Below are 24831 nucleotides of genomic sequence, written 5' to 3' on the forward strand. Positions count from 1 at the left end.
GCATATTCTTAGTTTCTGTTATATCACAATCTCTCCTCCATTTTTCCTCATTTACCTCTGATAGTTCCTCCTCTGATTCTTCTTTGACCTCCTCCATAAAGAGTGGTATTTTCCAAAGTTATAGGTCTTGGCTCTCTTCTTTTACCTTTCTTGAGCTTCTAATGAAGTTGGTTTCCAAATGTCAGTTCCCAAGATTTACCTCTAGTTCTATCCTCTCTCACAGACTAGACTGATTTCTACCTGTGCCTACCCAGATGCCTTGAAGTACCTTATACTCTTGACTTTTTTTACACCATCATCCCAGTTGATCACTTGCTTCCGTTCTGTGAATATGCCAACCTCTGTCCTGCCTCAAGGCTCTAAGTCTTCATGTAAGATGTGGTCCTCTCCACTTTATTACTAAAGAAATATTTCTCTTTATATTTTATAAAGGTCATGGCTGACAGCCCGACAACCTCCCCGTTTCTCAACACCCAAGTCTAAATAAATGCTATTGTCATCAAATGTAATATAGTATGATGTCAATTTTATAAAATAAGCTTTATCCATCAATCAGTATAAAAAGATAGACTGGAGTGTATGAATAGTGGTTATTTCTGGGTGGTGGAATTTCTGTCTGTATGCTTTTATGTGTTTTCCATTTAGAAAATAACAATCATGTATCACTTTTGTAATCATAAACATCGCATTAAAATTGGAAAGAATGTGGCATTAATTATCCACTAATTGGGAGAGCTAAGTGGAGGTAACTGATAGCTTGCTGAAGACATAAAAAGGGCAGAACCACCTTTCACTTCTCTTTTTTCTCCACTTTAAATATTTGGCATTAATGGTGTGTAATGATTGATGATTTACATTTATACAGTACAACTTTTCAGACTACCCACACTTATATCCTACAAGTAATGAAATCCATATTGTCTTGTTCCATTTTGAACTTTGAGAATACATTACTCTTTTATAAAACTGTATAATTATTTCTATATTATGGAATTCATCCCGGAAATTCTGTTTAAACTATGCTCTTGACCTATGTCTGAACTCCTTAAATGTACTTATGCACTGGTTGTGCATTCGAAAGATAGCATGCACTCACCTTTTTGCAGACAAAGTCACCAGGCAAATAAACAGTGGATTTCAATCTTAGCAGCATGTCATAAATCATCTGTGTATCACAACCCTAAAGAAAAAAATAACAAAGAGAAAAATAGTTCTTACAGATACAGCTACAAAGACAACATTCCAAACAATTTTAAAATGACATGAAAATAGAGAGTAATAAAAGTTGTCTGTATTAACACTAAAATATTAATTAATTGCCAATGGATATGGACTTGTTTTGACCCAAAATTTAGAAAAAAAAAATACCTACAGTGTGAATGCAAGACTTTGGATCCTGGTCAAACAGATTTGGGTTTTAATCTTGTTTCTACTACAGATTAAAGATTCCATAGTAATCTTTTCTAGTCTGTTAAATGGGAGTAAAAAGGGTATATTTAAGAACAGTAAAATTTTACTTATGTAAAACTTAACATAATGCTTAATGATAGCTATTAATGATTATGGTAATATCATAGTGATAATAAATTGATTATTAGTATTAAGACTGACCTACATCAAAATAAAAATCTGAATATTTTCTTTTTTATAACTTCTTTCATACTATTGTTAAATATTATTTAACTTTCTAAGCTTGTATGTTTTTCTTCACCAACTTATTTATTATCTTCTTTTTTTTCTAAATATTTTGTTTATTTATTCATGAGAGACAGAGAGAGAGAGGCAGAGACACAGGCAAAGGGAGAAGCAGGCTCCCTCCATGCAAGGAGCCCGATGTGGGATTCGACCCCAGGAATCCAGGATCACACCCTGAGCCAAAGGCAGGCGCTCAACCACTAAGCCACTCAGGCGTCCCTATTTATTATCTTCTTAAAGGCAGTGTAACTGTACATAATAGATACAAAAGCAACATCTGTTGAGTGAATGATGTTCATATCCACTTTAATAGTGTAAGAGACACATCTGATTTATTAGAATATATGCATATATTTGTGTTGTGCCTAAAGAATTATATTTTATCTAAAAAAAGAATTATAATTTGTGTATATGAAAGGCTAAAGAAAAATTGATAGATGCTTCAAAAATGTCACTTTACATAGTGGTTTTGCATATTTTGCTTTCACCAAATATGTTTATTTTTCTCTCAGAGCTGCTCACATGTAGCTGCTTTCCTTTTGTGGTTGGTCCTGCCTACCCCTTAGGGGAATTATTATTTTGTGGAAAACTAATCATGGTCAGTAGCAGAGGAAGGCAGAGGAGATGCAAAGGGCGTGCTCCCAATTTGTGGATTGGATAATCATTCTTTCAGCAATCACCAGTTTTTCAAAATGATTTCAGTTAACAAACACTTGACCTAGATCCATCTGAAATTTAGACTTCAGGGTTGCTTGACTGATAAGGAAAGTTAATAATTTATGATTGAAGTATCTTCACATAGCCATTGGTGAGGAGCATTCAAATGAAATTGAAGTTAGAATTTAAAAAATTTATGTGAGAAAGTACAGCTTTTGGTTATCCAGGATAGAAAAAAAAGGCCAAGGCTGACAGAAATACCTTCTTAATACAGCCCAACAAATATTGATGAAAAGCTGCTGTGAGCAAGCCTTTGTACATGGCCTTGGAGCTATGAAAGATGAAAGAGAGTAAGCTAGTTGGGATGATGTTTTAAGTAAACAGGCTGTAATTGATGGCAGAAGTGAATCATGTCATAAGACATTCCAGGTAAACATCCATAATACTTTTGAGAGGAGGGGTAGTTAATACTTCCTCAGAGTGGGGACAGGAGAGAGGGGGAGCATCAAGAAATTGCTCATGTGGATAACACAATTCGAGTCAGTTGAAGATGAGAATGATTTGTATTTGCAGAAACATAGAAAGATCCTTTTAGGTATAGGGAGATTTACCTTTTCTTTCCTTGTTATGTATTTGTTCTGTGCAAGGCATGTGATTTTTATTTATATTTGTTTCATTTTTACCATGTGTCATAGGTTGCCATATTTACTAAAGCAAATGATAAACATTAATTTCTTTCTAAAAATTGTGGTTATTTTTAGTAAAAATTCTCTAAATATATGGCTCATGTGTTTGATTTCTTTCTTTTTTTTAGATTTTATTTGAGAGAGAGGGAGAGAATGAGGGTAGGTGCGAGCAAGCAGACTCCCATGCTGAGATTGAAGCAGGGCTCCATCTTATGACCCTGAGATCATGACTCTAGCTGAACTCAAAAGTGGGGTGTTTAATTGACTGAGCCACCCAGGCACTCCATCATGTGCCTGATTTCTGTTAAAACTGTCATTAGTTCAGAGTAATTTCAGTTTGGAAACTGGTATTCTGATCACTCAGAACTCTTAGAAAAAACACAAATAAACTTTGTGTTCATCTTAGAATCTTCCCCACTAAAGAAAGTTCATGTTCTTGATGTTTTAGAGAAAACGTACTAGAAATATACTTGGAAGTTCTTAAGCATAAACATGTTTGGAATATCATTATAATAAAGCTAGCTCTCAATCATTCATAACCATGGAGAAGAATAACACTTTAAATGATCAGAAACAGAAGATCTTTTTAAAAATTATTTATTTATTTATTCATGAGAGACACACAGAGAGAGAGGCAGAGACACAGGCTGAGGGAGAAGCAGGCTCCATGCAGGGAGCCCGATGTGGGACTCGATCCTGGGAGCCCAGGATCATGCCCTGGGCTGAAGGCAGATGCTATAACCGCTGAGCCACCCAGGCAACCCAGAAACAGAAGATCTAAAAAAACCCCCCACTTTTCTTGTGCATTTTGATTTTTTTTGGCATTAATTTTTACAAACCTAATTATAATTTGTAGGCCTAAATAAAGTTTTCATTTCTTGAACAATTCCTATTGGAATGAACTTTGATGAAAATTCCCAGTTGTATTAAATTGTATTCATAGGAGTTATTAATGATTTTAAATGTTTTCTTATGACCATAATTCTTGTTCTTTTTTTTTTTTAAATTTTTTATTTATTTATGATAGTCACACAGAGAGAGAGAGAGGCAGAGACACAGGCAGAGGGAGAAGCAGGCTCCATGCACCGGGAGCCTGACGTGGGATTCGATCCCGGGTCTCCAGGATCGCGCCCTGGGCCAAAGGCAGGCGCCAAACCGCTGTGCCACCCAGGGATCCCCCATAATTCTTGTTCTATAAATGCACAGAGATGTGTGTGGCAGTATTGTTTTCAGTACTGAAAAAATTGGAAACAACATAATGTCAATCTGTGGACAGATAAAAATATTGAAGATTTGCAGGCTGGAATACCATAGAGTGGTTAAAGTAAGTAAATCAGATCTTTCTCTGTATGACTGAACTTGACAAAAATTGGGCTGCACACAAAGCAAGCTGTAGAATATATTCAATATGACTCTAGCTATGAAAACACTACACAAAATAGTCATTGATGTTTGCATAGGTATAAAGTAAAATAAAAATGAGGACTGGAAGGATACTCTTGAAATCATCTTAGTGGCCACCTCTGCAGAGGGTGGGAGAATGGAACTGGGGTGAAGAACTGATGAGATGTCAGCTTGACTTTTATTAATTTTAATCAAAATAAAGTAAAACACATCCCAAGATCATTTGTAGGAAAAGAATGCCCTTTGAGGAGGAACACATTTCATCTTTTCTCTTCTATCCTTCAGGTTAGTTCACTGGCAGAAAGCACTAATAAAGGAAACTCAATCCATGAAAGTGCTAGACCAAGCTAGGAGATGGGCTCTAAAATAGATAAGCAAACAATTATTGCTTTCCTCAGTAGAAATGTGCAAGTGCTTACATGAATAACTTTTAGCTTATAGCTTGGATTTCTGCAGAGAAAAACATCTGAACTGTTATAAATATGAATTTTTATTAACATATTTGCATAAAATATGTATCAATTTATGTAAATGGAACATAGCAGCTGTATGTAATGAAAATTTAGTTTAAATTTTATCAATTAAGTGATTCTGTCCCCTAACTGCTTTATGGACAGGTGTCATTGGCCTTGGGGCAGCTCTGATAAAGAACTATGTCTTCTCATCCTTACTTAGGCTTAGTAAATAAAGTTTGCATTTTGCAGTTGTTATTATAGTTTATGTGTCTAACAACAATTATTTCTGCCCCATCCCTGAAAATGATTAATTTTTTGAGATACAATTTGCTCTTTATTGTGTGATTAAAAAGAATTACAAACCAGGGCTAGTGTTTTTTCTTTGTAATGCAGCTCCATCTCCTTTATAGAGGCCATTTGGAAATTTTCTGATTTACAGAAAGTCAGAGCACAGTCATTATTTCATAAATGTCTTTAATATAAAGTGAGAGTGCCTAAGTATCAACATTAACATTATATTAATAACATTTGTATTAAATTTTATTATTTTCTTATCTTTACCTGTTTTATTATTTCAACCTTCCTGTGATGCTTGGCACTGATTAATATGTTATCACTCCTGGTTTTTAGAGGAGGTATGGAAGCTCAGAAGGTCTACTGACTACTTCCCTAAGGTCACACATGCAATAGATGCCAGGGAAAGGGAATCACCAGAGTTTGTGTGTTGTCTTTTAAATCTACATTCTGAACAACTGAGCACAAGATCTGTGCATTACTCACTTCTGTACCTTCAATGTCTCACCACTGTTTGGGGCATGCTAGGCACTAAATAAATATGTGCTGATATGTAAAATGAAGTTGTTAGAGATTATTCCATTTTCAATGATGGGAAATTTAGTGCTATGTAAATGTGTATTACATACTTGAATAAAGATTTTGGAGATTTGAATGGAGTCAGGAAAAATTCTATTTTTATATATCTATTTATTTTATTATTTTATTTATTTGGGAGAGAGAGAGAGAGCATGTGAGCCAGGGGAGCAAGAAAGAGAGACTCTCAAGCAGACTCTCTGCTGAGCATGGACCCTGACAAGGTGTGGAGGGATGGGGGTGGAATGGCAGGTTCCATCCTACAACCCATGAGATCATGATCTGAACTGAAGTAAAGAGTTCGTTGCTCAGCTGACAGAGGCACCCAGGGGCCCCTGTATTTTTTTATTTTACTCAAAACATAGCATATAGATTAGATGGTAATTCCTGTACTCAGAATGTTCTTTCAAAAACGCCAGGCTCTGAGGGCACTTGAGTGGTTCAGTTAAGCATCTGCCTTTGGCTTGGGTTATGATCCTGGAGTCCTGGGGTAAAGCCCCAAGTCAGTCTCCCTGCTCAGCGAGGAGTCTGGCTCTCCCTCTGCCTCCTGTCCCCCCCTTGTGTTTTCTCTTGCTTGCTCTGCTCTCTCAAATAAATAAATAAATAAATAAATAAATAAATAAATAAATAAATAAATAAGTCTTTAAAAAAATGCCAAGCTCTGAACACAAATCAAGAGCTGGTAAAATTTATTTTTGGACCTTCTCAGTCCTATAGGATTTCTCCATTTCTAGGCTTATTCCTGCTTAAGTTCTTTGAAACAGAACTTAAGATATTATCAGTAACATAACTCACCATGACTTTAAGTTTCTCTTAAGTCTAAACAATAAGTCTTCATGGTTTTTCCCAATTCAGCCTTATTTATTTTTTAAATTTATTTTAAAAGGAAATGCTTTATCTCATCTTAAACTCCATTCCGATTAAGCAAGTGATGGGTGATATGTGTAGAGCAGGGAATTCTGAATCCGGTTGCCCATGCTATTGACTATGCCAGTCATGTTACTTAGTAGCTGTTGGGAGTGGCAAAGTGAGATGTGATAAATGATTTGCAAGTTACTATGTCATTTCTTATTGAGTTCCAAGCGATGTCAGACCCAACCCTATGTTCAATATTTGCAAACATTAGTAAAAGTCATCTCCATCAAGCTTTCCTAGAGAACTGACAATAATTCTATTTTCTAGGAGCTTCAATATCACATAGTCAAAGGAGGGAAGTCACAAGTTTAATGACACCCTGTGGATTAATCTAATCCTCATCTTGAAAGTGAGTTCAAGCAGGGCCACATGAAGAACCTGATTTTACCAGTATAGAAACTCCTGTGTGATTGAATCAGTTTTATTTTTCAGTTAGTAATATGGTAATAATAACAACAGAATTTACTATGTGGCAGGTATTGATATAAACACTTTATATTTTTTGAGTCACATAATCACCACACAATCAAGGATACTATAATTTAGAATTTCCTTGCCTTAATGGGACGCATTGGAGAGCAGGGACCACATGGGTGCCATATCTGGAACGCCCAATTAGTACCTTAGACAGAGATACTGTGCAGAGCGTGTAGTTGAATGGAGTTCATCTGGGTCATAAACTCATGGTTCAAAATACTTTAAAAAGTCTAGCAACAATACCTTATTACTTATAACACCAGGGTAAAAATAAAGTTAATAGAAATGAAATGTAGTAAGTCTTACTGTAACACTTTGATTTGAAACTTTTCAGAGAAAATATGTGATGGCATATCTGATTAGGGTGTTACTGCTGGGGGATCCATGTGTGATTGGTAGAAATAATTATGTCATTTCCATTCCATTCCTGACTCGATCTGTCGCTCACATAATCTGTCAACCCCACCCTGCATCTTCCTACCACTGAAGTCAAAGCTTTCCCAGGCTTCACTTGCCACATAATCACAATGAGTCATGAATCCCAGTGAGTTGTCCTATTCAGGATCTGTTCTGATTTTTTACTAGAACAGCAAATAGTGAGAAACACTGTGCTTCGCTTGACAGATTAGTGGTGCCTACAATCTCATTTTGGCATCTCTGGATCCCTGATTTTCTATTCTTAAGCTCTTTTTCAATTTCTAAGGGATGAGATTTAAATTCTGACCACTAGGTGGCACAATAAAACTTTTATTACATTCTCTCCTATTTTTGGTAATTTAGTGGTAGAGGCAAAATGTGATTTCCCTAGCATTTGATTTGATAAAAGATATTTAAAAATTGAAATAAAAATAATAAAACATCAGAAAGTAGAAAAAAGTGCCCAATCTTATAGAAATGAATTGTTCCTTATTAGCTTAATACTTGAGTTTGGGCTGTAACAATCTGCAATCTGCAAGGAAGAGAGCCATTTTTTTGTGGAAAAAAATGTAAAATATTATAATACGACTATTCATCTCTAAGCTCTTTAGAAGCTCTGATAACCCCATGTAGAAGCAGCAAATCTTACTAATTAATCACAATTGATAGGAGCAAAACTTTAGTTAAATCCCATGACTCTAATTCTACTTGCTTTGACTGAGAGAGAAAAGAACCATCAGAATCTTTTTCTTAGTAGGAGAGTAGCAAAGCCTGTGTGAATTTAGGTTTTTGGGTGTGAAACTGATGTGCTAATACTATTTGTGTGAAAATTGATAAAGAATGGCCTTGAGCTACCCTTGTTTTGTGACCCTAGAAAACTTCTCTGGTTCCTCAGCATCTTATCATTCATCCATATAGGGTTGGTGGGGAATTGAAATATAGCATCATAGAGTGGTTAAATTCATAGACTGTGGAGTAAGAAGAACCTGTGCTCAAATCCTGTCCCATTGCTTGGAGATCTATGGCCTCAGTCAAGTAAGTAGTTTGCACTTTCTGTAAAATGAGGATACTAATAAAACTTCTGTTAGAGGTTTTCTGTGAGAATTAATTGAGAGAAGGTATTGAAGCAGATAAAACAGTGTAATACATAGTAAGGATAATAATAAACAGCAGCTATTATTATTTTTGAGGAGACACATGTATCAATTTTCCAATTTGGCATTAGCAATAGCTTGGTTTCACCTTTGACTTAATTATATTTCAATCAGCTCTGACAGTACTTGGGGGCTGTGATGGTTAATTTTGTGTCAATTTTGCTAGGTATTATTTAGTCTTCTTATTTAGTCAAACATAAGTCTAAATGTTACTGTGAGGGTATTTTTAGATGATGTTAATATTTAAATTACTAGACCTTGAGTAAAGCATGGAAACATTCCATTATGTGGGTGGGCTTATCCAATCAGCCGAAGGCCTTAAGACAAAAAACCCTGAAGTCCTCTGAGGAAGAGAGAATTATGTTTCCAGACTGCCTTTGGACTTAAGCTGCAACATGAACTCTTCTCAGAGTCTCCAGGCCTACTGGTTTGCCCTGTAGGTTTTGAACTTGCTAGCCCCGATGATTACATCAGCCAATTTCTTAAAACAAATCTATCTATGTGCATATCTTATTATTTCTATTTCTTTGGAGTCTCCTGACTAATGTAGAGGCCATGTAGGAATTAGGTATAACAAGGTTTATGGTGACAGTGTTAGGATTAAAGGATTAAGGACAGTAGGACATTGTTCATATTATAATTTATGATACTCCAGCATTATATTACTTTTGCTAAAGCATTACAACAGTCACTGTTCCACTAATATATAAACAAATTTCACAAGACTAAAAGGAAAGGAATAAATTACATTGTGCTTTTAATGTTTTTATTTATTTTTATTTTTAAATTAAAAAATATTGATTTATTTGAGAGAGAAAGTGAGCAAGAGTGGGGGGAGCAGGGGGAAGGGTAGACAGAAAGGGAGAACCAGACTTCCCCACTGAGCAGGGACCCCAGTGCAGGGCTTGAGTCCATGACTCCAGGGTCTTGACCTGAGCCGAAGGCAGATGCTTAACCAACTGAGCCACCAGGCACCCTTAAATTTTTTTTTTTAAGATGTCTTCATTATTTATTTATTTTTTTTTAGAGAAGGAGTGCACACATGAGTGGAGGGAGGGACAGAAGGAGAGGGAGAGAGAATCTCAAGCTGACTCCCTACTGAGCACAGGGCCCAATGTGGGGCTTGATCTCATGACCGATGAGATCATGACCTTAGCTGAAACTAAGAGTTGGCCACTCACTGACTGAGCCACACAGACATCCCCCACAACATTTTTTTTTTTTTTAAGACTTATTTGTTTTTTACTGATAGGGAACAGTTGCAGTTTTTTAAAAATCTGAATATAGTACAAAATTATAGCAACAGATATATGCCTTTTGTAAAAACTGAAGCAAGGCTATTTAGCATAGAATTATTCTCGGGTCCTGCATTGCAAACTAACTTTACTATATCTGTATCCATTCTTAAATTTACAAAATAGAGAAAAGTCTTTGTGAAATTTTTGCCTGAAGCCCTAGGAGACAAACCTAAAATCCTCTTTAGGGCATCTTAAAAATAAATCTTTGTAAGTTAAATGATTTTTTAAGTACTTTCTATTTCTCCTAATCCTGAAGATTAGGAAGACACAAGTATGCCTACCAGCCTCCAATCTTGGTGCCAGATCTCTCTATTTTTTTTCTGTCTCTTTCTCTCTCTCATCCTGTCAGACTGACTTTTAAAGATATGGAAGATTCATTTTCAGGAAGAATTCAAGATATGGAGGTTTTTGACACTTGACTCATCCTTCTTTGTTACCATTGGATATTCTGGTCTATTCAGTGTAGCTCCATTTCTTGTCTTTGCAAAACTGAAATGTACACTTTGAGTTTCCTCCTTTCCAGCTTCCTTTGCCTATAGAATTGGGTCCACACTACATAGCCTGGCTTCAACTGACCTTTCTAGATTTATCTTTGGTTATCACCCCATGCTCTGGTCATAAAAAATTTCTCATTCTGTGAACATGTTATAATTTCCCACATGAAGCCTCCACCTTCTCACCCTGTAGACTCCTAAGCATCCTCTGGGCATACATGCTTCAGATGTTCCCTGCATTGTGCCTGAGTGCATAGGTGACACTCTGTGAATGTATGTAACTGGTTCAGAAGCAACACAAAAGTTAATTGTGTATAATTTATGAGGTAAGGGTGTAGTATCACTATTTGGCCTATTATCTCCTTAAGAAAAATAATAAATATGTATAAACTACCAAGACTACCTTCACAAAAATAAATTTAGAAAGGTTCCATACCTACTTATTTTCTACTTCATTTACCTTTAGAAAAAAATAACTTTTTAATGTAATGGGAAATGGGTTCTTTCTGGAAGAAAATGTATTTTTAATGGACATGCGAGAAGAGAATGAATCTAAGTTTATAAACAACATTAGCAAGATGTGAAGATTTAACCTTTTTCCTCAATCAGATGTTGGTGATTTTATGGTTTTAAAAAATATATGTAAAAACAAAGGAAAAAACTGAGGCTAAAAACTGATAACTTCCCAAATTAGAGATAATCCCATAAAATCATTGGTATGTAATTTAAAGCCTTTTTTTTTTTTTAAGAGAACCAATTGTTGTTCTTTATTTTCAATTAAGCTGTCATTAAGGTGCAGAGAGTTTTATAACATTTAAAAAATACTGTGAAAATAATTTAGATTTGTGGTTTTCATACTTTTTTTGACCATGCCCTGTAGTAACACAGGTATTTACAGAGCTCAGTACACACATAAATATGTATATGTGCATTTAAAAATAAAACCCTCGGTGTCCAACGAAAGATGAATGGATAAAGAAGATGTGGTTTATGTATACAATGGAATATTACTCAGCTATTAGAAATGACAAATACCCACCATTTGCTTCAACGTGGATGGAACTGGAGGGTATTATGCTGAGTGAAGTAAGTCAGTCGGAGAAGGACAAACATTATATGTTCTCATTCATTTGGGGAATATAAATAATAGTGAAAGGGAATATAAGGGAAGGGGGAAGAAATGTGTGGGAAATATCAGAAAGGGAGACAGAACGTAAAGACTGCTAACTCTGGGAAACGAACTAGGGGTGGTAGAAGGGGAGGAGGGCGGGGGGTGGGAGTGAATGGGTGACGGGCACTGGGGGTTATTCTGTATGTTAGTAAATTGAACACCAATAAAAAATAAATTAAAAAAAATAAAAAAATAAAAATAAATAATAGAAACAAACTTTTCATAATATGATACCTACCCTTGTAAGTGTACACTTACCCTTGTAAGTGTACTCTGATATTTTCTCTTCTATTTTATTTTATTTTATTTTATTTATTTTATTTTATTTATTATTTTATTTTTTTTCTTTCTCTTCTATTTTATGTGCTGGTTGTGACCTACTTAATTGAACTCATGACCCCCTAATGGATTACAATGTGCAGTTTGAACACCATTTATCTGGGGCGTCTGGGTGGCTAAGTGGTTGGGCATCTGCCTTTGGCTCAGGTCATGATTCCCAGGGTCCTGGGGTTGGTCCGGCATCAGGCTCCCTGTGGGGAACCTGCTTCCCCCTCTCTATGTCTCTGCCTCTCTTTCATGAATAAATAAATAAAAATCTTAAAAAAAAGAAAACCGTTTATCTAGTTGAACCTGCTAAATAACGGTGGGATTTCTCTCCCAGTCTCCCTGATAGATCAGAAAACTCTGTACACTATTCCATTATGCTTCTACTTCACCGAAGCTTCTAGTGGGACTCCCACTAGAAATTAGGAATTACTTTCCAATTAGAAGACTACTTTCATATAATCTCTAGGAGTTGACCCCAGTGTATCTTCCCCTCTCTACTTTCCTCTACCCTTCATTCCTCTCCCCTCTCCTCCTCTCCCTCCCTTCTGTCCTAAGCAGCTATCCTATGTCTAAAAGTGTGCTGTGTCTAGTGAGTATCAAGACTATTAGAACCAAACCTTGTTCTCTAGGAGGTTTTGCTTGTGTAGAGAGTCTCCAGGTCACAAATGGGGTTTATAGTTGAATGTTATCTTGCTGGACAATACAGAGTAAGTCTCATTCCTTGCCCATATAACCAACTTTAATATATGAACTTCTGCTCCTCTTGAATTTATTTTTTCCCATAACTAAATATCCTTAACATCTACATGTTTTCTTTTGATGCCATTCTTTTCTAAGTGGAAGAATAATTTATATGAAGTAAAATATATATATTTTAAGAGAAGTTGTATCAATTTTGACAAATGCATACACTGTAATTTCCTTAGCAAGACAAAAAAAAAAAAAACAAAAACCTTCTATCACCCCATGAGGTCCCTTTATGCCTTTTCCTAGTCAATATCTTAATTCCCACTTCCCACTAGAAGCAATCATTGACTTGATTTGTATTATCATAAAATAATTGTATTTATAAGATTGTCTTTTTACTATTTCCTTGGTCCACTATTCAGCTCCTATCTTATCTGCTTCGCTTACCTACCTTGCAAAAGTTCTTAAAACTGATTATTTGCAATGTGATATGTTAATCCAGATGTATTTGAAATAATCAAGAAAACCAAATTATGTTAAAATTAGGGCATTATAATACATAACTGTTTATTCATATAGAGTTTGAAGTCATCAAAAACATCCAGCTATTAAAAATACTGTGACTCTTTTCGTATTTGTAATATTTCAATTTTAGACCTAAGTTTAGAAATTTGCTTTATGCTGTTGAAATTAATCTTGACTTTACTTATTGTTTATTCAGTTATTTTTAAGTTTTGTAATCTAACGCATTTTAAAACTGTTCCTTTTTACTTTGTTTGCCATCTGCCAATTTGAAAATCACATGGTTTATGTCTTCATCAAAATGTGGTTGGAAATCTGTAACAGGATATATCAAGAAAGAGTCCTAGGATACTGACCTAACACTAGTATCAGATGGAACCAGGGGTGAACCTAATACTGGGAATGATTGCGCCTAACCATTTTCTCAAATAGCTTCTGCTTTTTCATCTTGTCCTCAATGGTGTTGATTATGTATTTTCAAGGTGTATCTTTCTGTCTGGATGACATTTCTTTTCTGTCTACACTTCCATCCTAGGGGATCCAGTCCCAGGGCTTAAAATACATCAATGTGTTAATAAACCTAAATTTATTACTCCAGCTTGGACATCTCCCCTGAATTCAGATTTATTCATCAAACTGCTTACATGATATTAAATCTGGAGGTTTAACTCTCACCTCAAATGAACATATCCAAAACAGAGTCTGTTTTTACCCCTCTCACCCTACACTTACTCTAAAACTTCTTATTTTGCAAATGTTATCTTTGTTCTTCGTGTTCCTCAGGCTTAAATCCAGGGAGTCAGCTTTGATTCCTTTCTCTCTGTCTCTCTCTCTCTCCCTCTCTCTCTCTCTTCCTTCACACAATCAACAACAAAAACTTTAGCCTCTTCCTTTAAATATATCCAATATTTGGCCACTTCTTAACAACTTTGCTCCTATTACTCTGAGTCTGGTTATGATCATCTCTTTTATGGATGGTTGCAGTAACCACTATTTGGTCTCCCTGCTGTTCACATTCGCTTCCACGGTCTATTCTCCACACTATTGGAGGTATGATCCCTTCAAACTGATCTTAAACAGGCCAACTTCTGCTCAAGATCTTCACTGGTGTTTTGCATCTCACAGTACAATCCAGGGTCTGTCCTACAGCTTCCAAGATCCTCCATTAGTTTGCCCCCTGCCTAGCTTCTTTCTTTCTTTTTTTTCCTTCCTCCCTTTCTTTTCTTTCCTTTCTTCTTTCTTTTCTTTCTTTCTTTCTTTCTTTCTTTCTTTCTTTCTTTCTTTCTTTCTTTCTTTCTTTCTTCTTTCTTTCTTCCTTTCCTTTTCTTTTTTTCTTTTTTTTTCTTTCCTTCATAGGCTCCATGCTCAGCCTTGAACTCACAACCTTGAGATTGACATATGAGCTGATATCAAGAGTCTGACACTTACCCAACTGAGCCACCCAGGTGTCCCAGTCTCCCTTTCTTTCTTTCTTTCTTTTTTAAAATTTATTTTAGAGAGAGAGGGAGAGAGTATGAGAGTGAGCATTTGTGAGCAAGAGTAGGGACAGAAGGGGAGGGAAAGGGACAAGATAACTCTTGCTGAGCACCAAGCCTGATGCAGGGCTTGATCTCAAGACTTTGCAATAAGGATCTGAGCTGAAATCGAGTCAGAAGCTCAAATGACTGAGCCAGTCTGGTGCCCCAGCCTCCCTTTCTTTTACTGTCCTCTGACTATTCTTGCTTTCCATCACTCTACCTTTGCTTCAACTATTCTACCCTCTTTAGAATATTCCTGGCTCAGTGCTTCATCTTGTCTATCCTACTGTAATATCGCTCTTTTGCCCAGCCCTCCCTTCCCTTCCCCAATATCTTCATGGCTCACTTCCTTGCATCTTACAGTCCTTTGCTTAAACACTCAGTTGCACTTCATTAGAGCAGCCTTTTTTGACCAGTACTATTCACATCCTCCTTAGCCTAATGTCTAATTTTGTTCATAGCAGTATCACCTCCAAACATACTTATTTTTTATCCCTCTCTTTTGGGATTTAAGCTCTGCGTGTGCAAGTATTTGTTTTTAATTGTTGTATCCCCAGTGGCTAAAATGATGCCTGAAACATAATAGGAACTTAATAAATATCTATTGAATGAATAGAATGAACAGATAATTAAATAGATGAATCAGTGAATGCTACACAAAATTAAATGTTAACGAAAAAACTTACATGCAGTATAATGCATTAAGAAGAGATGAAGGTGGTAAAAATAAAAATATTCAAGGGATCCCTGGGTGGCGCAGCGGTTTGGCGCCTGCCTTTGGCCCAGGGCGCGATCCTGGAGACCCAGGATCGAATCCCACATCGGGCTCCCGGTGCATGGAACCTGCTTCTCCCTCTGCCTGTGTCTCTGCCTCTCTCTCTCTCTCTCTCTCTGTGTGTGTGTGACTATCATAAATAAATAAAAAATTTAAAAAAAATATTCAAAAAGTAAAAAATTTCTTTGTTATGCATTTTTTTCTAACAAAAAAAGCCTCTAAATTTGAATCTGGCCATCTAAAACTTCTAAATCCAAAACATTAGTAATATAAGACATGCTTAGGCACAATTCTCTGATTGTCAGGCCAATCCAGAGCTAATTTGGGTTTGTCATGCATTGCCAAGGTACATTCACAAATGGGAAATGGCGTGCATAGTAGGAAAGACATAAAACTGTAGAGCTTAATTACATTTAAATTAATTCATGAAGAGCCTGAAGAACTATTTTCTGACACCAATTAGAGAGAATGGCTTCTAAAGAATAAGTCATCTGCTGAAGAGAGACCCACAGTTTATTTGACTCTAACTCCACATAAATTCTATGTTGTCGATTTTGTTAAAACATAAGGCAATAAAAACAATAAATGCCATATACAGCAAGAGCTTAGGCTTTACAGAGAAACTGATGTGGTGTTTTTCTTTTTATTGTAAAAACACTCACCTTGAACAACTCGACTTTGCTGATGATGCTGAGGTTCACATCCACAGTGAGGGCTAACTGCATGGTGACAGGCAGGGTGCAGAGCAGATCAGACTCATCTTTGCAAAGACAAACATGAACCCACAAGCAGAATAATTAACTTAAAAAATCACCAAAGTGTAACAAAAATTTTAAAAATTAAGGAAACAAAATGCCAACTCTTTTTATAAATAGCTGCATTGAATTCTGTATTTTTATTACTTCTGTTGGACATACATATGTATCACAATCACACTATCACTTTTATGGAGAAAAGGATTTTAACTATTGATGAGATAGTAGTTCCGAATAGTTTCAGAACACTGTTTACTGAAACTTCAGATCTAAAGTTTAGTAATCAACTGGACAATGGCTAGTGAATGACCTTGATGGAATAAGGATCTAATTTTTGTCTTTGGATTCTGTGGATTTCAGCCCTAACATCCTGGGGTTGACAAATTATAATGAGTACCATGCGGCATTTGAAAGCTTACCGAACTCTGTCACTATCTTATTTGACCCTCGTGAGAACACTAAGGGTAAGTGATCTCATTCCTGAATTTCAGAAAGAAGAAACAAAAAAAGAACTGAAGCTCAGAGAGGTTGTAAGTGACTTGTTGAATTGCACATAGTTGGTAGATGGCTTAGTTAGGAATGGAATCTAAAAAGAAAAGTGTGAGTAAATTCAAATTATTGCCATTCCTTACTTATTAACTCAATGAAGAATGTGAATACATTAAAGATTTTTCTGTATGTGAATTAAATGATGGGCCTTCAGGCTGATAAAATATTCCATAAAGAAACCCGTCCATTCTTAGTCTCTAGTATGGTACAATTTTCTGAGAGTTGATTATTTTTAATGTTTTCTTACATCCATTTAGAAAAAAATAATTGACACATTATATCCTTATTTTGATTCCAATATTGATTCTAAATATGAAAATCCTTTCTATAAAAACATAGTTCCTTGTTCCCTCTTAAACTAAGGAGTTGGAGCAGTATCTACAGTTAGAAAGAATGAGGGAAACTGTTACTGCTCCTTTTGCTGTTCTTCCTCACTTAACAGGAACAGCTGTCAATAGCTATTCCTCAGGAATAGCTGTGGATGCTTTTCCAGGATTTGCATAACTGGTAAGTTATGTCTGGATATTTAAGAAAAAAAATATCATGGTATTAAATAAATTAATCTTCTAAGGATCATTTAGTTGTTTCCTAATTTTTTATTCAATTCCAATTAGTCTCTGCTTCTAACTTATAGAAGATTTTCATTATATGGACCTGCTATAGGGATTCAATTGATAATTTGCCTTGCTTACCTAGCATTCTTTGAGAGTCCCATGTATATTCATACCAAGTCCGAACCCGATTCTGCACATTCTTAGGAATGGAATAAGTGTTCATGTAGGAAATGGTATGATCCATGCTGATTCGGAAGTTGTTCTGATTGGCTGTGGCTGCCCCAATTACATCTTGCATCTAAAACCACAAATATAGTCACTCCACACCCGGAAGGAGGAATTGGAAGAGTTACTGAAAGCCCAGTTTAATTAAGAGTTTTTACTAGATACATTCCATTCTAATGCACTACTTGATTTTTAACACACTGATATTGAGTCTTAATTTCAACCATTTACATAAAACAATTGGTAAATCATATCCCCCTTCTGACCCCATAAGGACAATAGGACCTGTCTTATTTACCATGTGAAGTTTTTGTGAGGGTTCAGTCACATAATGCATGTGACTGCACACAATCATCTTTGCAAACTTGTTTATTACTGTGAAGATGTTAGTTGGTATTTCAAAAATTATACAGCTTGTGCTTATTCAAGGGATGTACAAAGAAAGTTGAGCAATTACCTGGCGGAAAGGCTAGTCCATTTTTGTGAGTCTCACTTTGAAAGCATCCTTCATAGATTATCCAGTGTGGTTGGCTATATAGACTCAATTCATCATGAAATTGCAACCTCTGTACTTCCCTTAGTGTTGTTTAGACAGATAAAATCAAATCTCACATGCTTAAGGCACAGTATTCAGCAGAAGTTGAAATGTGCTGAAATTACTGAAGCATCATCTACTGCTGTGACAATACTTAAGGAACTGTCAGGTTTTAGTTCTTGGATGTTTATAACTCAGCCATAAAAACCCACTCTAGGTTAAAAGCTGATCTTTAAGGTCTCAGCACAAAAAAGATATATAGCTTGACTCTTCCTCTCACATAGAGGGAAGCAAGTGGTTGTAAATTTGCTTTGACCGTGGGTTTATAATACAGAGGAAAACCAGAGTCTCACTTTTACATTCTTAAGACTTTGCTCATTCATTCTAGTAGCTGAGTCTTTTTTGCTTATGGAAAAACTACTCATTCTTTGAGGTCTACCTCAAATGGCTCTTTTATTGTGGTGCCTTCCTTGGTTTGTATTTTTAGAGTCAATAGGTTTTTCTTCTCGTCCAAAGTATCTGTTGAGGAGCTATGCAGATAGTCAAACTGGATACATTTATTTCAGTCCCTGACTTACTCCTTGGGAGCTATTCCAAATATCCTTTGACAACCTCAGTTACTAGATCTCCTTTTTACAAGCCATTCTTGACTGATGGAAAACATTGCCAAGTCACCTAAGGCCATGATACTTGGAATATTAGGGGTTGGTTGGGAGATTTAATAGAGTTTTCAATTGGGAGCCAAGGATAATTAAGAGCATTATTGATCAACATTGAGGGCTCAGAATTTAGTGACAGTAATGAGTGGTTTAAGTGCTATCCTTCAGCAACACTAGGTTTTAGTAGCATAGATGAAGAGGACATGTGTTCCATGATGTGTTCCAAATCAGGGGAAGAAAATGTCAGTCTCTAATAGTTGTATCATAGAATAGAATATTGAAGTTAAAATGTGAGGATCAGGTCCAGGGTGTAGTTCTTGGCATGATTCATGTGGGAATTTTGAATAGTGGAGATTGTGTCCCAGTCCCTCTCTTGTTTTCAACTGTTTTCCTCAGCATCTTGTATTCACTACGAGAGTGTATATTCTGTCTCAATCTTTTTTTTTTTTTTTTTTTTTTTGTGGTGGGGAGAGGCTATAGTACTATATTTTCAGTGGCTTGATATTTGAGGTTCCAACAGAAACCTCAAATTCAATGCAAAGGAAGATGTGGTGTGGTGTATAAAGCAACACTTCTCAAACTTTCATGTGCATATAAATTACCTGAGGATCTTGTTAAATTGCAGATTCTACTCCACAGTTCTGGGGTGAGGACTGAAATCTGAATTTCCCAAGTGACACTTTTGCTATTAGTCTAAAGACTACATTCTGAGCAGCAAGAAAATTGAACAGGAGCTAGATACCATTTTTAAATCCTGTAGACATTACCTTGGATATAGTAAATGCTAAATACATGTTAGATTTTACTATTACAATCAATATTATATGGCTGTATCATACAACTGTGTGAATTACATGTAGGAATTGAGGATGCCTCTTAATGTCTTTAAACTGGAGCTGCCTGCCTCATCTATAAAAGTGAGACAACATTGAAGGGGATGTGGGTACCTCACACAGATTTTTATAAGAAACTATGAGACAATACGATTTTTGCTATTTATGTTCAAATTAATTGCATTTCTCTCTAAACCAGCTTTTCATTTTCAATCATTGTTGATGCAATGAATAAGCCATTAAGATTATGATATTTTATACTTACAGTTTTTAACTGCTTGTGTGTTTTTCGCAAACCTAAATATTTTCTAGAGTTTCCTTTACAGTCTCTCTCTCCACTCTATTATTATGCTCCCGCTGGAGTTGCCATATCCCTATATATCTGTATTAACCATATATTTTTAAAAATTTCTGTATTTTGATGCTTTGATATCTGGTACTATCCCTCCCAGAGTTAGCTAATTCCTAGAGATAGCAAACAACTCCACTGGGAATGCAGCTTTCATAGGCAAAGTAACCAATCCAGAGATCATACTTCTAACAGCCTTCTTTATTGGACTCTCATATTCCAGGCTACTATCCACTCGATCCACCTAGCCACTCCAGAGCCAAATACCAGCCAACTAGAGACAGTCCCTACACCCTCAGAACCTACTAAAATTACCCAAACTAGCCAATTCTAAATCTTCTAACCCCACTTCACTTGTCCTTCACCTGGTGCTTCCCCATGTGGCCTCCTTGGCATGTTGTGACCCTTCCTTTTGGATCTGTTTGTGTAACTATCTTTTCAATGCCAAATGTCTCCTGATTTGTTGGTCTCATCATACCTAAACAATACCTTATTTTATTTTTTAAAGATGTATTTATTTGACAGTGAGAGAGTGTGCACTCAAGAGAGCCATAGGAATGGGCAGAGGGAGAGAATCTCCAGCAGACTCTGCAGTGAGCACAGAGTCCCCAATATGGGGCTTGATCTCATGATGCTGAGATCAGGACCTAGGCTGAAATTAAGAGTTGGACACTTAACCGATTGAGCTACCCAGGCTCCCCATAATAAAACCTACTTTTAAAGACAGTATCACCTCCTCCAATTCATATTATATTTTGATTAATCTTCCTGAATCTCTGTTCAAAATTACCCCTTGGCTGACTTTTCATTGACTTTCAGATAAAGTTCAACATCTTTAACATTCAGATCCCTTAAAATATTTTGTCCTTACATACATCTCTAACCTATTTACAAGCATCCTTCGCTTTAGTCATACTGGTACTTTATTTCCTCAAGCACACTGTGCTTTATCATTGCCATCCTTCACATACTCTTTCTGATTGATTGGACTATCTGTCTATAACTACTGAATCCTATCTCTATTTTTAAGATGTTGAAATGCATTCTTCTCCTGGGAAGCTTCCCTATTCTGAACTAATATAGAGCTTTCAAACTTTCCTTTGGTACTTACCAAGGATAGCAGGTGCTGATATTCAAGGATGTAGGATTTGAGTTTTGACTATTTATGGTCAGCTTCAAATGTTATAAAAAATTATTTTTATTGCTACATTTTGTTAAAGAATGAGATTTATTCATACCACAGTGAGTGTGGTGAGAACTAATGATTTATCAGTAGGAATAGTCATTTTGTGATTTTGTCTCTTTACCCAGGATAAGAATCTCATTATGACTTTTTTGTTCTCAAAATATGATATGTGAAGTACCTTCCAAGGAAGTATACCTTCTAATAATGCTATGCTGTCCAGCTTTTTATTTCTCGTGAATCTGGGAATTCACAAAAATACTGGGCCCTATGCCTTGCAAATGCCAACTACCTTGTAACAGTTATTTGCAATTGTTTTACTTTATTACTAGACTGTGACTTCTTGAGGAAAAAGGACAAAGAGATGCCATAATAAACATTTATGAACCAATGTCCTTATTAATTAAATTGATTTAGATGGCATTTGGTAGCCTCTGGTCTAAATGACCTCCGAAGTTGATTTTAATCTAGGGATTTTATGACAATATTTGAAGTTTAATTAAAGAAGGGAGATTTTAAAGGTTTTTCAGGAAATTCTAAGAAGTCAATTTAGAAACTTGACTTTTTCTGAGTCTAATCTGACACTCATTGTGGATAGGTCTTCTGATATATTTAACAGTTTAAAAATTGAAAGCAATGTTGGCTCATTCACATCCTCTTCCACTTCATTAAAAAAGATGAAATGTCAGTAAAAAAAAAAAGAAAGCATTAGATGTATTTTGATTTTTCTTCTGCAAATTTATAGACATTAGCCTTTCAAAAATAGCATTATGTATCTAGGGATTCACACCTCCATTTACCTGACCAATTAAGCTGGAGAACACAAAAACTCCAGAAAAAAAATTCAACAGTTGAAAAACAATTTCAAATGATGTTTGTGGTTCTGGAAGGCCCCCAATGGTAATTAAAGTTCGAACAGCCCAATAATAACATCTTAGATACCTGTGAAAAGAAAATATATACATTTTGCTTTTTACTATTACATTAAAATACCACTATGCTTGGGAGTATAGATTACTACTAAATTATAACACATTTCCTCCTAATCATGATTTTCTTTCTATAAGAAACATTAGCAATACCATGTGAACTAACATAAACTTCTTGATAAATGTTGTGAAATGACTAAACAACTAGCTGCATGGAGGGTGTTTATTAGCTGTTCTAGCTTATCTCTTGCTGCAAAATAAATTGTCCCCAAATTTAGTGGTATAAAACTATTTTATATTTTATTTTATAAGCCCTATTTTATTAAGGCTCATAAATTTGTGGGTTGGGTAGTTATGTAAAGTCCAGCAGAGATGGCTTATTTATGCTGCATGATAAGTGGACCCTTAGCTGGGATGACCTGAATGTCTGGAGATAGCTGGGCAGACTTATTGAGGCCAAATGTCTGTGCCTTGATTCTAACTGTTGACTGGGTTCTTCTGTTCTGCACATTATGACTGTTTGGGATGCCCAAAGTGTCTCCTCTTACATGTCTGAGCCTCAGCTGTAATGCTTGGAATGGCTGGGGCTGGCTGGGTATCCTCTTTTCCAGCAGCCTCTCAATATGACTAACTTAAGCTTCCTCATAGCATGGCAGTCTCAGGGTAGATGGGCTTCTTACATAGTGGCTATAGTAGCTCAGATAGTAGCTATAAGATTTCTTAGAATTCAGAAGTTCCATAATGTCTTAATCTTTTGTTACAGAGGTGAGGGAAAGGATAGCAGTATTTTTTACAGAATCCTTACAGTGACAGGGGCAGCAAAGAATTTGAGGGCATCTTTAAACTACCACACTAGTGATTTGTGAGATAAAGGATATTTATAAAGATTGGAGAGCCTTTATAGTTTAGATACAATTGTTTTTACTGATAGAAAATACAGTAGATATATTCCTCCTCTCTCTTTTCTACTCACATCTCATTAAATTATTAAATATATAACCATAACAAAGACAAAGGCATACCGAGCTCAATCTTAAAATGGAATTTCTCTTGGGTATAATAGGTAATTTATCCAGAAATTTAGTATTGAGGAAAATCAGGTATAATAACAATATACTTGATTAATATAATAATCAAGTTTAAAAATATACTTGATAATGATTCTGTACTTAACTTGAACAACTCTAAGTAGAGAGACTGAGATCATTATAGCCCAGATAGGAAGAGAATTAGAAATCAAGGCAGCAAAAAAATAATACGATAAAGATTAGGACAGAATATATAGGATTCATTTATCAGCATTTGGCTAAGGGCTTCATGGTGTCCCTAGTGAGGTGGGAATGAAAGGTGGTATTATAACCTCATAGTATATTTACCGTAGTTTTTGTGTATGATTAGATATACTACTTGACATATTTCTTTTTTTTTTTTTTTTTTTTTTTTTTTTTTTTAATTTTATTTATTTATGATAGGCACACAGTGAGAGAGAGAGAGAGAGAGGCAGAGACACAGGCAGAGGGAGAAGCAGGCTCCATGCACCGGGAGCCCGACGTGGGATTCGATCCCGGGTCTCCAGGATCGCGCCCTGGGCCAAAGGCAGGCGCCAAACCGCTGCGCCACCCAGGGATCCCTACTTGACATATTTCATATAGCTCTGATAACATGGTCTGAATCAGGCATTCCCACTGAATCCTTAAAAAAATGTGCTGTATATACACCATATCTCCATATATTGTTGCAGGAAGACAACAATAGTGGGTTCCAACTAGCAATTCTAGTTTCTAGGATAGACACAGAAAAACAGTACGTTTTACAGAATTTTGGCTCTAATCTGGCTTTCATTTCTTGTCTAGGTGTGCCACATAAATATTTGCACTTCAAGCAATTGTATATTAGTCTTTGACTAAGGGTGGTCTTTTTTCGTGAAAAAGTTTACAGCTTTCAGATCTTCAAACAGTAGGCAGTTGGAGGTTTACAAAGAATCAAACTGCAGTTAAAGTCAATATTCAAAAACAAATCTAAAAAGAAATCATTCATTTTGAAATTCAATACCTTTTGAAGGACGTGAGTTTTTTTTTTTAACCTGGTTGATATAGGAACAGAAAAATAATTAATTCTTTGGGAAAGTTTGAAACCACTGTGCCAAGAGAATAAAAATATTACCACTCTGTAAAGCAGATTTCTTTGGACTTGCTAATATTATAGTGAACTGGATGTCAAAGAGAACCACCTTGAAGGAGTACAGAATTAATTTTATGGATTGCATTTTAACTTTTCAAATTCCAATTTATAATTTCCTATTACCTGATTTAGTTTGGCCACAGGCCTAGGACCTGTGGGTCTCTTTAAATTAAGGAAATATATTGAACCCAATCTTACCCAAGAGTGGGACAGGGACTAGAGTCTTTCCCTACATAGCCAATTCCATTACAAATGTTGGGATTACTGTCCCCTTCAAAGTCACTGCAGTGTTAGCAGGAATAAATATGAACTTCTTTCTTTCATTTAATTATTTATGGATGTTAAAAAATAACAATCAAATGTGAAACATAAGCATTGATTTTCCAAATCTGAAAGGTTAGCCTTGAACTATTTTTTTGTGTGTACAAAATGGTCCTCTATGTTAATTGGAAGTTTTCTGCCCTCATGTTTTGAGGTTTATTTTTGGATCTTTTCTCGATCATGTCTTATACACTCAGGCATGCACAACCAAAGGTAAGATTTGTAATTTAATTAGAT

At 35.7% G+C, this 24831-nt stretch overlaps 1 protein-coding gene across 1 annotated transcript in view; it reads right to left on the reverse strand.

Moving 5' to 3' along the window:
* Window positions 1-24831, reverse strand: part of CNGB3 (cyclic nucleotide gated channel subunit beta 3) — a 143173-nt gene that overhangs the window by 31478 nt on the left and 86864 nt on the right. Inside the window, 4 exon segments of the mRNA NM_001003030.1 lie at window positions 1097-1180; window positions 16184-16281; window positions 17518-17677; window positions 21964-22105. Of these exon segments, the coding sequence (NP_001003030.1) occupies window positions 1097-1180; window positions 16184-16281; window positions 17518-17677; window positions 21964-22105 (484 nt within the window).

This window comes from Canis lupus, chromosome 29 (genome assembly GCF_011100685.1).
Source record: "Canis lupus familiaris isolate Mischka breed German Shepherd chromosome 29, alternate assembly UU_Cfam_GSD_1.0, whole genome shotgun sequence".
Taxonomy (NCBI): Eukaryota; Metazoa; Chordata; class Mammalia; order Carnivora; family Canidae; genus Canis; species Canis lupus.